This window comes from Petaurus breviceps, unplaced genomic scaffold (genome assembly GCF_028583685.1).
Source record: "Petaurus breviceps papuanus isolate PSGF00001 unplaced genomic scaffold, PetGlider_PUasm1.0 567, whole genome shotgun sequence".
Classification (NCBI taxonomy): Eukaryota; Metazoa; Chordata; class Mammalia; order Diprotodontia; family Petauridae; genus Petaurus; species Petaurus breviceps.
Window position 1 is genome coordinate 9188991 of NW_027186383.1, and position 13973 is coordinate 9202963.

The window sequence follows — 13973 nt, forward strand, 5'->3', positions numbered from 1 at the left end:
TCCTCCCTGAGTGACATTGAATTTTAGGTTCTTTCTGAAAAAACAAAAATGAAATACTTAGAATATTCTCCTTTGCTGGAATGAAATCCCAAAGCATGGATTTCCCAGCTTTATCTCTTACTGGTGGGTTTGTAAAGAGCTGCTGGAAAGCATTCTGGGTGGGACACTGATTCAGAGACTCGGGGAAGCTTTGGGTGAGGCCGAGAAGCTCCTGGAGACCCTGCCCTCCAGATCTGCCCTCGGCTCTTGGGAGACACAGACTAACTGCTTACTCTGCGAGGCGCTGGTCTCTGGCCATCATCAAATTCCAACAGCTTATTACTTGGTCCTTCACTCAACAGGCCACCTCCTGCCAGAGATGCAGAAACAGTAGCTGTCGTGCTTTCCGCAGCCTTGGGGGTTTCTTCTAGTTGGAGCAGATTGAGCTGTAAGGGGGAACTACATCGTGACTGGAACAGCGGGGGGGACGCTTGGTCCTGTCTCCCCACGGACTGGGGTGTCGTGGATCGAGATGGCCCCTCGGGGACCCCGGGGGCAGGAAGCCTTTCCCTTTCACCCGGCTGGTAATTAAAAGACTGCACTGGACAAAATGTCTGAGATGAGGAAGAAGCCTGAACAGGGAAGTCGGGCTGGGCTGCAAACACCATCTGGGAAGAGCATGGCGGACGTGGGGGACAGTTACTCTGGCCAGGGTAGAATGACGGGTGCCCAGTAGGGTTCATGGGAGGGAATGTGTAATTCGGTAACACGACGGCCATGACCGGAGTCAGGGGAGCGGTGAATGCTGGCGGCTGCAGGGAAATATAATGCTGGGAGTTCCCCAAATCATTCCCGTGAGCCTGGGAGGCCCAAGAAGCTGACGATGCATCTCCAGAAGGGGGGACAATTCCCGGTGATGGAAAAACAGGCAGAGAGTAGGCAGGCACCACTGCAGGAAATGAGGCCGGAGGACAGCTGGTCTGGGAAGCATCTGATGGAGACCACGCCGTGGAATTCAGGCCAACCAGAGGCGACCGAGTTGGGGCATTTGTGCCCGAAGTCGTGCTGTCCGATGACTCGTGCGGCTTAATTCGCTTAGACTTCTGTTTTCGGGCCTTTCCGTTTTTTTTCCAAGATGAGTCCATTCCAGAAATACTATTTCTTAGTCCTCGAACAACTAAAATAATGCAAGAATGACCTGAATTAGATTGTTTTAGTGACCCACCCCACATACTGAGCCCCATTCAGCCCTGTCTGGGAGTCAGTGGGAGGCCAGAGCACAGGAGGCACTGGGCCAGGAGATGCCACAGCTTTTGGGGGCAGCCAGTGCAGGCAGGGGTCTGTGAATGGCTTTTAGTTCTGAAGGAGAAGGTAAGAGGATGGGGGGGAGCCCCCTGGACCAGCAGTCCCAGCACACTGCAGAAGCTGCCCAGGTAAGGAACAGGATTTGACTTGCCCAGGAAAAAGACCAGAGACACAGACACCAGAGTGCTAAAGACTAACGGAGACTAACATGGGACCACGTACACACTCACACCCCCACCCCACAAGCTGATTCACTGCTGGGGATACAGGCATCCTTCTGAGTTCTCACACTCTCTCCTCACTCCCTTTCCTGGGGTTTTCAGAGGCGAACCCACCCTTTGGCCCTCAGGACTGATCCTGAAGTCCCAAGTGCCAGTCCTCCCTCCTTAGCTGAGCACAGCACACCAACAGACAGGACATTGGGAAGATGATGGAGATGAGGAAAGGTCTGTCCACTGGGGCTGGAGAGGGGGAAACACCCCGATTTTCAAACCAGAGGAGAGAATAAGGTGTGAAGCCCACAGGCCAGTGAGCAGAGGGCATGGGCAGGAGAGGCTGTGCCAGGCTGGGCCGATGCCCTGGCCATGGAGCGCTGCTGCCACCACTGAGTGGAGCGGTCTCTGTGATCTCTGGGAAGTGTCTGAAACCTTTTCTCCCAGCATTCTCATGGGAAGATGAGGGAAGGTGGGCTCAAGGCCCAGTAGTCACACACTCTGGAGCCAGCTGAGGGGCCAGATTCACAGCTTGATAAAGGCCCCCCAGGGAGCGCTGCCTCAGACTGGGACGTTCTACATTTCACCAGTGACTCTGGCAAAGGAGTCCCAGACAGAGCCTTACCTGATCCAGAGGGGCTAGAAAACTGGGCTAAACCCAACAAGATGAAGTTGGAGAGACACATGTAAAGTCTCATGGATGATGGAGACACTGACTTTAGAAGTCCATGATGAGGGAGGGAGGCAGAGCTGGAGAGCAGTTTGTCTGAAAAAGATCTGGGGGTTCCAGTGGCTTACAAGCTCACTGTGAGTCCACAGCATGATCAGTGGCCAAACGTGCTAATGGAAGCTCAGGTTGTACTAAAATGGGCAGAGTTCCCAGGACTACGGAGGTGACATGTGTCCTAGACAGATCAGGCTCTGGCTGGCTCCCGAGGGAAGAAGAGGCATTCTAACCCAGTGGGGCCTCTCCATCTGACTTGCACTGGAAACCCCTCCAAGGGCCAAGCTCCTTGGCAGCTGGGACCATCTGACCTTCCTCTGCTTCCCGGCATTCAGCACAGTGCTTGGCCCATGGAGCAGAAGCTTCACAAATGTCTTAGTCATTCATTCAGCTAGGAAAAGGGGCGGCCGTGGCCGTGGCAGCTTTCTAGTCCCAGGACTTCTCAAAGATGGGGGAAGGGAGAGGGAGAAGGGAGCTTTCCCAGGGCCTGAATCGGTAATGCTCCGAGCCACCCACAAAGGGCCGGGGTGTTCTGGGAGGTACCTCCTCTCACTAGGACTCTTCAAGTTGGGTTACAGGTTGTTAGAGGGCTGCTGAGGCCCCTTTGAAGCACAAAGCTCCAGGCCTCCGAGATGCTCTATTTTCATTACACTTTGGGTTAACTAGGCTTTGTGGATTGGCCTGGCGACCACTGCCAAGTTGTGGTTACTCTTCGGTGGGAAAACACTTCAGACAAGTGACTTACAACCAACTGGTGAAACACGAGACTTGGCCAAGCCAGCAGCATGCTGGCATTCTGAGTTAGAAAGCAGGCCCTGCTGCATCCATGCATGACAGACACATCCCTCAAGGAGCGGACGCACACATGCGGACACACGTGAAGAGGACACGCCAAGGAAGGGGGTCCCAGGAAGAGAGAAAGGCCCCAAACACAGCAGCACGTCAGGGGCAGCACTGTATGTGGGTGGGTGCCCATAGCGTGGGGAATGGCCACACGAGCTGCGGTGCATGAAAGAACGGGCGTGCTTACGGGTGATGCGCTCAGCAATGATGAATGCAGAGGCAGCAGACACACACTCATTTCCGCACACACACATACACGCACACACGCACGTGCACATACCACACACTCACATGCACACATTTACACACCACACACATACACTCACATGCACACACCACACAGATACATGCACACATGCATGTGCACACACCTGCACGCACTCACATGCACACACATGCACAGTCACACATGTGCGCACACATACACACTCACACAACACACACTCACATGCACACACACCACACACTCACATGCATACACACTCACATGCACACACACCACACACAGATACGTGCACACACTCACATGCATACACATGCACAGTCACACACGTGCGCACACATACACACTCACACACAACATACACACGCACTCACATGCACACACTTACATACCACACATGCATACACACACACGCACACACACCACACAGAGATATGTGCACACTCACACCACACACATATCACACTCACATGCACACACAACACACATGCATACACATGCACACACAACACTCATGCATACACACATGCACACACCCACATAACACACTCACATGACACATGCCACACAGATACATGCACACACATTTGCACACACACTCACATGTACATACACACCACACACATAACACATGCACACACTCACACAACGCACACATAACACATACGCACATGGATACATGCACACACATGCACAGCACATAGTCACACACGTGCGCCTGCATACACACATGCACACACATAACACAGTCATGCACACACATACATGCACACACCCACACACAACACACAGATACATACACACATGTACACATACATACGTGCACACACTCACACGCACACACATAACACTCACACGCATACACACACTCACACGTGGCAGCGCTGGCCTTGTGGACATCCCCCTGGTTTTCAGTCTGTTGCACAGCACTGATCTCTGGCAGAGGGCACAGGGAGGTAAACAGTGGGAAATACAGATGAAACACAGTAAGACTGGGCCTCAAAGCAGGGGCAGCGCAATGCCCCTGGAGGTCTGCCACTCACCACGGTCCCCAGGGCGCCCCTTGGATCTCTCCTGTAGATAAGAATGGCAGCGAGACTGAAATGTGCTCAGCCTTCTCGTCTCCTTAAATCTGTGTAGGAAGCTCTGCTCCTCCTTCTGCGTGTGGACCGCGAGCACCTCCTTTGTGAGACCCACCTTCTTGGGGGGCCCCTTCTCCGGGGTAGAGTCGCAGTGAGAGGATGGTGCAGCTACACTGTCCAGGGACTCCATGCCACTCGCGGGGTCTTCTATCATCTCTGTGAGAACAGGGAAAGAAAGACAGGGCTCAAATGCCAGCATCCACGGTTTGTCTTTGACGTGCCACCCCACAGAGCGAGGTCATTCTGTCATTCTTTCCTGTGATGCTGGCTCGTGAGGTCCATGGCAAACAAGGACATCTATGCTCACATTTCTGACTTTTTAAATAACTCAGTAAATGTTAAAATTAGAGCAAACCCTTGGATAAGCGAGAAGACTTGGGTCTGTTATAAACTTGGTGGTGGAAAAATCTCCTTCAACTGCACTTGCCTTATTAAATCCATCCCACTAAGCACGATTTAATCTTTGGTGCTTCGAGAAACTGTCAGATCTCTTACATGACAGAACGGCAGCTGCAGGAGGTTAGCAGAATGGGACCCAACCTGAAATTATCCTGGGGACTCTTTTTGTTTTGTTTTGTTTGCTTTTTGAAGGGCAATTGGGGTTGAGTGACTTGCCCAAGGTCACATGGCTAGTTTTTGGTGTTAACTGTCTGAGGTCAGATTTGAACTCAGGTCCTCCTGACTCCAGGGCCGGTGCTCCATTCGCTAGGCCACCTAACCACCCCTTATCATTTGCTTTTAAATGGAATAAAAATGCCACTCATGTCAACCAAAGTCACACAGATAGTCGAGGGAACTGTCCAATGGTCACTGTTCTTGGCCTTGGAGACGTAAGCTACTCCTGCTTCCAGAAGGGGCCGCGGCAGAGGCAAACCCACCTGACTCAGGCTGTGGCTTCTTGTCACCAACATGGACCAGCGTGCTGCTGTAGCTGCACTGACTGGTGAAGGAGGCCACGCTCTCAGCCTTGCCAGGGAGGGCCAAGGAGGGCAGGTGAGCGCCAACAGCCGGGCGGCCACTGGCTTTGGACGGCTTCGGGACAGCGACAGCAGGACTCAAGGGAACTTTCACCACTGATGTCTCCACTTTAGAAGGAACAAAGAAAAGATACAAAAACGTAAAGTGGGTAATGAGGAAATGCGAGTGTCTGGTCGTGTTCCACTCAGCCCAACGTCTTAGGACCCAAATGGCCAATCCACACGGCAGCCGCGGCCGCAGCACCAGACCCTTCCTGTCCCTGCAGAGGTGGCTGTGCGGCCCTACACGTTCCACTCAGGGAAGAGAAGAGGAAGCCCTCAGCCTCCTACAGAAGGCCCATCCTCATGGGCCTCCCACAGCCGGCCCATCCTCTTGGGGGACACAGCTACCCTAAGGACATTCCCTAATTATGAAATCATCTCTGCTGGGCTGATAGCCAGTCTTTTCCAGTCTTGACAAAGGATTAGTTTCTTCTTTCCTCACCCATAAGGAAAGGACCCGTTTTAGGCCTCTGCCACAAGAGCTCTCCCCTCCTTTCCACAATGTGCCATTTGCCAATGCTGGTGATGGCCTTACGGCAGATAACAAGCGCACTGCGAAAACCTTTAATCTGATTTATACCCAATTTAAATGTCATAAAGGAGTCCTCCAACATCATGGAAATGGTGCCCATGGAGCACTCGAAATGTGGACTCTCTCACCAGGTAAGCATTTAGCAGACACCTACTATGTGCCAGCCCCAAGGAGAGAAACACAGAGAGTGGCTCCCACCCTCCGGGAGCTGCATTCTCTGAGGGGGAAGGACACAGGTGATGGGAGGGAGGAGGCGCTGGCTGCGGGCGGTGGCAGAGGGCCTTGAGAAGGCAGCATCTGAGGGGGCTTTTAAGAGGCAGAGAGGAGGAGGGCGGGCAGTCTGTGTTGCACAGTACAGACAGTGCAGAGGTGGGGAGATGGCGGGACCACCTAGTACCTCAGTACACACAGCTGGCGGTTATCTGAGCTTCGGGGAGCCCCCCACGTCAGTGAGGGCCTCATGTCACTGGGCCCAAAAAAACACACATCTCTCTGCCCACTCTAGAAGCCCCAGTAAAGGGAAGAAGCGTGGAAGAGCAGAAACAGAGCTGGGACTAGAGCAGGCAGACCCGGGTTCGAGTTCCGTCTGTCTGCACTGGAGCAGATGCCTACTCTCTCTACGTCTCCAAACGAGGGGCCCAGACCATCAGGCCTCCCCAGTCCCGTCCAGCTCTGAGTCTCCTTTTGTCTCTGAGGAAGTTAATTTCAAGCAGGTTTCAGATTGTGAAAAAAGGCAGCGCACTCAGAGGTCGGCTAGGGCCTCTCTATGACAAAGGGAAAAAAGTACATCTCTAGGACTGTCAAGGGGCATTCAGTCTGAAATCCTTGCTGAGGGTTTCAAAATAAGCCGTTACTCAGCCAAACACAACAATGGCCCTGCTAAGCGCCCCAGCCGGGATCACCTGCTGTGGGCGGGGGTCCTGGCTCTGCCGGGGGCTTCTGCTCATCCTCCAGGGGCGAAGCTTCCACGCCACGCAGGGACTCACACTTCCTCTTCAGGGGCCCAGCCATGCTGCAGCTCTCCAAGTACCTGTGGGGGGCGAAGGTTGGAAAGTCTTAGATGAAGAGTCGGCCTCGTCGCAGAAGGCCTGACGAGGAATGACGGAGAAGCGGCTGTGTACCTAAGGACACTGTCTAGGCAGCTGATCTGCTGGTAGGAGTATGCCGACTGGTTCCTCCAGGCCAGGTCCTCCATCATCATGCTCTTCGGCAAGCCAGGGCCTCCACTGTCCTCAGGAGCCAGCACAGCTTTGGTCTCAGTGTTCGAATTAGTCTGACTTTCTGTAAAGACGGCAAAATGATTTCTCTGTCACTTTTCCCCAAAAGAGAAACACTTGGCTAAATTAATAAGATGCCACCATTTGAATTCCACAGGAAGAAGACGGTCAGGAGCCCCTTCTCCGCCCACTTCAGACTGCACCTCCTCCCGATTCTCCTGGCCTTGACCCACCCCAGGGAAATCTCATTCCCTTCTGTGGCGTTAAGTACCAGCTGCATACAGAGTGTTCCAGAAACTCTGACCGCTGACCTGACCTTCCTTCTGAGCTCCCAGTGCCAGATGGCATCTCCAGTTACCTCTCAGAGCTCCCTCCTATATATGCCCACAGTGGCAGAGCTCCTGATACCCTCACAAGTCTTTTTTTACCATTTCCCCCATTTTAGCTGTAGCACTCTGAGGCCTGGGGCCACCAGACACTAAGATGGGAAGCGAGGAGCAGAAAGAAGGGGTGCCAGCTCTAGGAAGTTAACCGACAGCGGCTGCATTGGCCTCCAGAGGCTGACAGCAAGAACAGAGACCAGAGCTCTCTCAAAACCCAGCAACCTCAACAAGTCAAAGCATCTCCATTCTCAGAGCTGAAGCAGCAGCAAAGTCTGATGTTTGGGACCGTCCATTTAATTAACAACCATCAAGGTGAGCATCCCTCCCCCCCAGCCCTTTTCCTAAAGATGATGCTTCCGAATGGCTTCCATCCCTGTCTGGTTGTGTCAGATAAACAGTGCTAAGGCTTGTCCCTCTGGCCAGCCCCTCGCCATGGCAGGAGGCTCTCTACCTGAAGCTGGCCTCCTCATTTCTTCACTCTCCAACAGAATGGCGCTTTTGCTCGTGACCTTCTGGGCATCTTTACAAACCCCCTTCCGGGCATTCTTGAAAAAAATAACAAAAGTGGCATTCATTAGACACTGCCTGCTCTGTGCCACCTAAACTCAATGGAATCCTATCACAAACGCAGAAAAACATTTTGGTAAAAACACTCGCCTAGCAGGAAGCCAGCCCCAGTGCTCTGGAGGCTCATGTCTCGGAGGAGCTTTGGGAGACCTCCTGCATCCTGGAATGCTGGGGCTCAGGGGCCCTAGGACAGGCTCTCCAAGGACCCGGCCCCACTCATCCTGCGATGAGAAAAGCCAGCGGCCTTGCTCCAAGACCCCAGCGAGAAGCTGTGGGCGGAGCTTGTGCGGAAAGACAAATGCCTGATGCTGGTGCGCTGGCCCCATCCTCTGCCACTTCTTCTCATAGGTCATGTGGTCAAGTCCCTGTCTTGTACCAGATTTGCCTGTTCTCCCTCTCTCTCTTTTTTTTTTTAAAACAATCAGGGTTAAGTGACTTGCTCAAGGTCACACAGCCAGGTGTTTCTGGGTGGGTGCTAAGTGTCTGAGCCTGGATTAGATCCCAGGTCATCCCGACTCTGGGGCCGGTGCTCTTACTCACTGCGCTACCTGACCGCCCCATGATTTTCCTGTTCTTAAAGAATTTTTATCGAGACCTTCACATAACACTAGTTTTTAGTTGCTTTAATTCTCAATCCATTTTAAAGAAGTCTCAAACGAAGGACTCAGAGAGTAGCCAAAAAGAGCAGGGGCCGCAGCCTTCTGACAATGGTGAAGGAATATCCTTAGACCTTCGTCCTGATTTCTTAGGAACAAAATGGATAAACAAGCCCCCAACCTACAGGCCTCCTCTTCCGCAGCTCCTCCTGGAGATGGCCATTGCTGTCGCTGGAGGACGTCTGACTCATGAGATGCTCATGGGAGCCGTTACTGCCCAGGCTGCCGTAGCCGCTGGAGCCGCTGTTGTGGACGGGCTGAAAAGAAACACAGGCTCACCTGACTCATTTTTAAAATCCATATTCACGGATCCCTCCTACAAAGGATGTGCCCCTACAGCTGCTCAGTTATCAGCGGTTTGCAAAAAGAAGGACATTGTATCTCAAACCCTTTAACTTTTAGAAACAGAATTTGAATTTGAGTTGGAGCCTCAGGAGAGCAGCCTGACATATATGCCTGAAAAACATCCATCTCTGTATTATACTACATGTGCCTGAAGATACATATCTGGAGAGAAGCCTCCTCTGCCTGGAGAGCCCCCAAGATGAGCTGCTCACTCCCTGCCTCGGCAGCCCGCTGCGCTCAGCACCATCTCCTCTGACGGAGGTCTTCGTGCTGTCTGGTCTACGTTTTCCTCTTTCCCACTTCACCCACTGCTCCCTGTTCTGCCCTCTGCGGGCAAACAGAACATGGCAGCAGAGACCTCACAGCCACTGTGGAGTCTTCTCCCAAGTGATCCTCACATGGGCTCCAGGACCCTCCCCACACTGGCTGCCCTCCTTAGGGGCTGTCTAGCTGATCAATGTCCCTCTTCCAGCTCAGTGCTGGGAACTGAACCTAGGACTGCGGGATCACAGCACCAATCGATTTAGAGATGGGAAGGCCCTCAGAGCTCACATAGTTTAGTCCCCAGCTTTTATAGGGGAGGAACTGAGCTCAGCCCAGAGAGGTGAAGGAGTGACAGAGACACGATTCAGAGACCGTCTTCTGACTCCAAATCCAGCCCCCTCTGTGTTATATCAGATTGATACAGGCCCATTCCCTCTTGGAGTCAGCTCTTTGACCATTCTGGGATCCATTTCCCCGAGGTGCCCTCTGGCCCCCAGGCCTCCATGACCACAGAAGCTGGCAGGCAGTGGCCATCTCTCCAGGCTGACTTTCTTTTCTTTACAGTAGCCAGCGTACCCACTGTCCTTCCTGCTCTACTTGCTTCACTCAGGGCCGCTTCCTGCCAAGCCTGCACTTCACACCGGTTATGACTTAGCTCACCCGCATTCCTAGACCACAGCATCTCAAGCCGTTCCTCAAGCACTGGGGACATGCACACAGGGCCAACTCTGGGATTCTTTTTGTCTTGCTCTCAAGAGCCCGTGGGGCACTGGACCCCCCAGCAGAGCCTCTGAGTCTAAGCACATGAATTATTTTGGGTCCCTTGTGCCTGAGCAGACTGTTTTTCCAGAATAGCTGTATCAGTTTTAACCAAAAAATGGTGCCTGAGACAAGTGAAAGCACATTGGCCAAAGAACAGTCACTTACACAGCCTGTGCCTCAGACCAGAGTCTTGGTTTTGGAAACAAGATAACTGATCATTTACAGACTGCGTGTTTTACAAGCCGGATAAAGTCTAAGTAGTGAGAAGGCAAAAGCTGCTGAGTCATCAAAATAATACCGAAAATAAGTGCGGCCATTGGAGAGCGTGCCTTAAGATTCTGTAAACTTTGTGAACTAGACACAGACCAATGTCTCCCATCTTACACTGGACCCCCACCCCCGCATGGATGCATAACCTAGCACACAAACAGGGCAACATCACAAACAAACTGGAGGCACAAGGAAAAATTACCTTTCGGCTCTATGGCCAAGCCAGGGGAGAAGATCACTTAAGTTCAAACAGAGCATTCCGACTACAGAAAATTAGAAAAGTTTTTCTACAAACAAATCCATTACAGATGGAATTAGAAGGGAAACGGTAACTGGGAAAAAAGCTTTGCAGCAAGTGTCTCATTTCCAAAAGACTTAAATTTATAAGAGTAAGTGTCAATTCCCCAATTGAAAATGGTCCAAGAATATGAACAGGCAGTTTTCTAAGAGAGGAGTCCAAGTTATAAACAGACACAGGAGGAAACAGTCTAAATGACTAGTAACTAGAGAGATGCTCATTAAAACAACTCTGAGGTTCCATCTCACACCCTCAGACTGGCAGAGCTGACAACAAAAGATACTGAAAGTGTTGGAAGGGCTGTAGGACAAAGGCCACACTGGTGCATGGTTGGTGGAGTTGTGTATTGGCCCTGGTGTTCTTGGGAAGCATTTTATTTTTTTTAATTTTATTTTTTAAAGCAATTAGGGTTAAGTAACTTGCCCAAGGTTACATGGCCTTTTTTTTTGTGTGGGTGTTAAGTATCTGAGGCCGGAACCGATCCCGGGTCCTCCCGACTCCGGGGCCGGCACTCTTACTCACTGTGCCACCTAGACACCTAGGGAAGCATTTCGAAACAACTATAACCTTCAAATGACTAAACTGTAAAACCTTTAAGCCAAGAAATAAGACAACCAGGTCCGCTCCTCTAAAGATCAAAGAATGATAAGGACCCAGATATACAAACACATTCAGCGCAGCCCTTTGTTGTAGGAACTGAGGAGGCGCTCATTAATTGCCCCAATCCTGCTCTGTGGATGGAATGGATTATGACCGTGCTATAACCAAGGAAGGGCGGTGGGACAGAAACATCGCAAGACTTGAGTTGTGATAGTGAATAAAGGGAGAAGAACCAGGAAGACAATTTGTACAACAATAAAATGGTTCAGACAAAGAACTGGAAAAGCCTTCTGAACTCTTAGCATCCCGATGGCCAACCACATCTGCACAGGACCCATGGCCACGAATGGTGCCCCACTCCCGCCAGCAAGGCGAGGGCTGGTGGGGAGCGAGCCTTTTTTCTGGACATGGCCAGTGCAGGCGTATGTTTTCCTTGAGTGTAAAGGTGTGTAACAAGGGTTTTGTTTTTCTTTCTTTTTCAAGTGGGGATGGAAGGAGGTGGCGGAGGGGCGACAGAAAGATTTTTTTTTTTTTGCTTTTTGGAGGGCAATTGGGGTTAAGTAACTTGCCCAAGGTCACACGGCTAGTGTTTTTGCATTAAGTGTCTGAGGCCAGATCCTGACTCCGGGGCTGGTGCTCCACTCACTGTACCACCTAGCCGCCCCCAGAAAGATTTTTGTGGATTGAAAATAAAAAATTTAATTTAAAAAGTTTTTTTTAAAGATACGCATTTAATGAAAAAAAGATAAGCTAGAGAGACGAATAAGCTAAAGAAGATACTAACATCAAAATTGTTGCATGTATGTTTTGTATGTGGCCAATATGCAAACTTGCTTTGCTTAATTATGCATATTTGTTATATGGATTTTTCCCCCTCCACTGGATGGAGGGGAAAAGGAAAGAAAATAGATTTTCATTAATAAAAAATAAAATTCAATTTTGAAAAGTCTTTTTTTGCTTAGGAGCAGGGTGTTAGACTACAACAACAAACTTATATCTGGATTTAGAGACAGAAAGTTTAACTGAAAAACTCATGTCATGTTGCTGATACAAACTTACTCTGTAGAAAGGGATAAAGAGGGCCTAGCCCCCAAATTCCAGTCTGGCACTTGGCACAGCTCCTAGCCATGGTAAGAACTTAATAAATGCTTGCTGACCCACTGAAGGAGGGACAGAGATGGCATGACTGTCCACTTGCAGTTGGTATAATTACCAGAGTAGAACTTGTTAAGGATCTTTTAGGGGCATCCTCAAGAGCTCAGATTTCTCATCCAAGATCCTCAGGATTTAAGGCTGCACTGCCCAGGTCTGGAACAATCTCTAAGAGTCTCCTGCTGTTCCACTGGGCTGACATAGGGTACACTCCTTCACGTGCCCTGTGGTCTGCAGTCATCTGGCAAAACTTGGTGTATTAGAAGGAAATTTTCATGAATGTGTCTTAAACCACAGATTACTTATACTAAAAGGACACTCCTATTTTGTGACCTCAGACGTCAGGGCCCACCATGACAAATGCACAAAGTCAACAGCAAAGAAACCTACCTGCAGTAGCAACCTGTAAATCTGCTCTGTGATCTCCTGAATACTGGGATGAGGCGTTTTCTCTTCTGTGCAGGAAGGAGCCGCAAAGACATCTTCATTCAAAGGCCCCCTGGACAAATTCATTGAGATCAACTGTGAGAAGAGCAAGATCCCTCGGTTCATAAGCACCGGGCTCACACACAGTCTGGGCAAAGGCATGAGGGGCTGGTGCTGCCCAAGACCCCACCCCTGGGGAAGGTCTGGCCTGTTTTTCAGCTCTGGGGCTTCCCCTCCTACCCTCCCCCAAAACTCCCCAGCCAAAGGGGAGCCTTCTCCGGCTTCTTCTACTTGGGCAGCTCAAGGCAGCTTTTAGAATACTTTCAATGCAATAGGCATTAAGGAAGTGCCTGTTGTATACATAGTACTGCACTGAGGATTGGAGAGACAAAGATAGATATGGTGACACAGACTTTGTTCTTTAAGAAGCCTACAATCTACTGGGGGGGGGATGTACTTTATATATTTAACTACATCATTTATGAGAAATGTTTGTGGTCTGGTTCAGAGGAGACCTAGCAATGATTCCATTGTTTTTAGGCAAAAATGTATTCTAAATACCAAGCATGAACATGAACAAGTGTGACTCCCAATGGGTGTCATCTCCACTGCCTTCCTCAGCATCCATCTGATAGTGGGGCCTTATCTAATTTCAGTAGGATTCTCTCAGACAAGCCTCACATTCAACTCTGCTGCTATCCACTACCTCAGCAAAAGCTGGCTTGGGACACTCACTGACCTCTGCTCTAGCTCCCCACAATGGGGAGACACCTGGAAGCACCAACCTAAAAGGTGTAGCCTAGCACCTTGGGAAGTGCCTGGGTCAGCAATAATAAAGGCCTGTTCCACTGAGTTGAAAGCAGGCTACAACCAATGTGACTCCATCTCCAATCCTAAACTAAGAGAACTTGAAAACATAAGATCAGGAAATGGGGTGGGGGTCAGGGGGGTAAATGACCTATTTCTCACTCTATAAGGTCAAAGAGCATCATCCCTGTATCATCGACCTGTGTCATCCTTGCTCTTCCTTCCCTCCCTCTGGAGTGTTTACCAC

General features: G+C 50.7%; 2 protein-coding genes across 3 annotated transcripts in view; both read right to left on the minus strand.

The window, feature by feature from the left end:
• HES6 (hes family bHLH transcription factor 6) overlaps positions 1–13973 on the minus strand; it is a 312570-nt gene that overhangs the window by 30727 nt on the left and 267870 nt on the right. The window lies entirely within an intron of this gene.
• PER2 (period circadian regulator 2) overlaps positions 1–13973 on the minus strand; it is a 62534-nt gene that overhangs the window by 8918 nt on the left and 39643 nt on the right. For both annotated transcript variants that reach the window (XM_069103252.1, XM_069103251.1), the window contains exons 13-20: positions 12884–12992; positions 8928–9059; positions 8031–8124; positions 7101–7260; positions 6882–7009; positions 5307–5513; positions 4330–4584; positions 273–1156 (exon numbers count right to left, since the gene is read on the minus strand). In XM_069103252.1, coding sequence (XP_068959353.1) covers positions 273–1156; positions 4330–4584; positions 5307–5513; positions 6882–7009; positions 7101–7260; positions 8031–8124; positions 8928–9059; positions 12884–12992 — 1969 coding nt within the window. The remainder of the gene's footprint in view (positions 1–272; positions 1157–4329; positions 4585–5306; positions 5514–6881; positions 7010–7100; positions 7261–8030; positions 8125–8927; positions 9060–12883; positions 12993–13973) is intronic.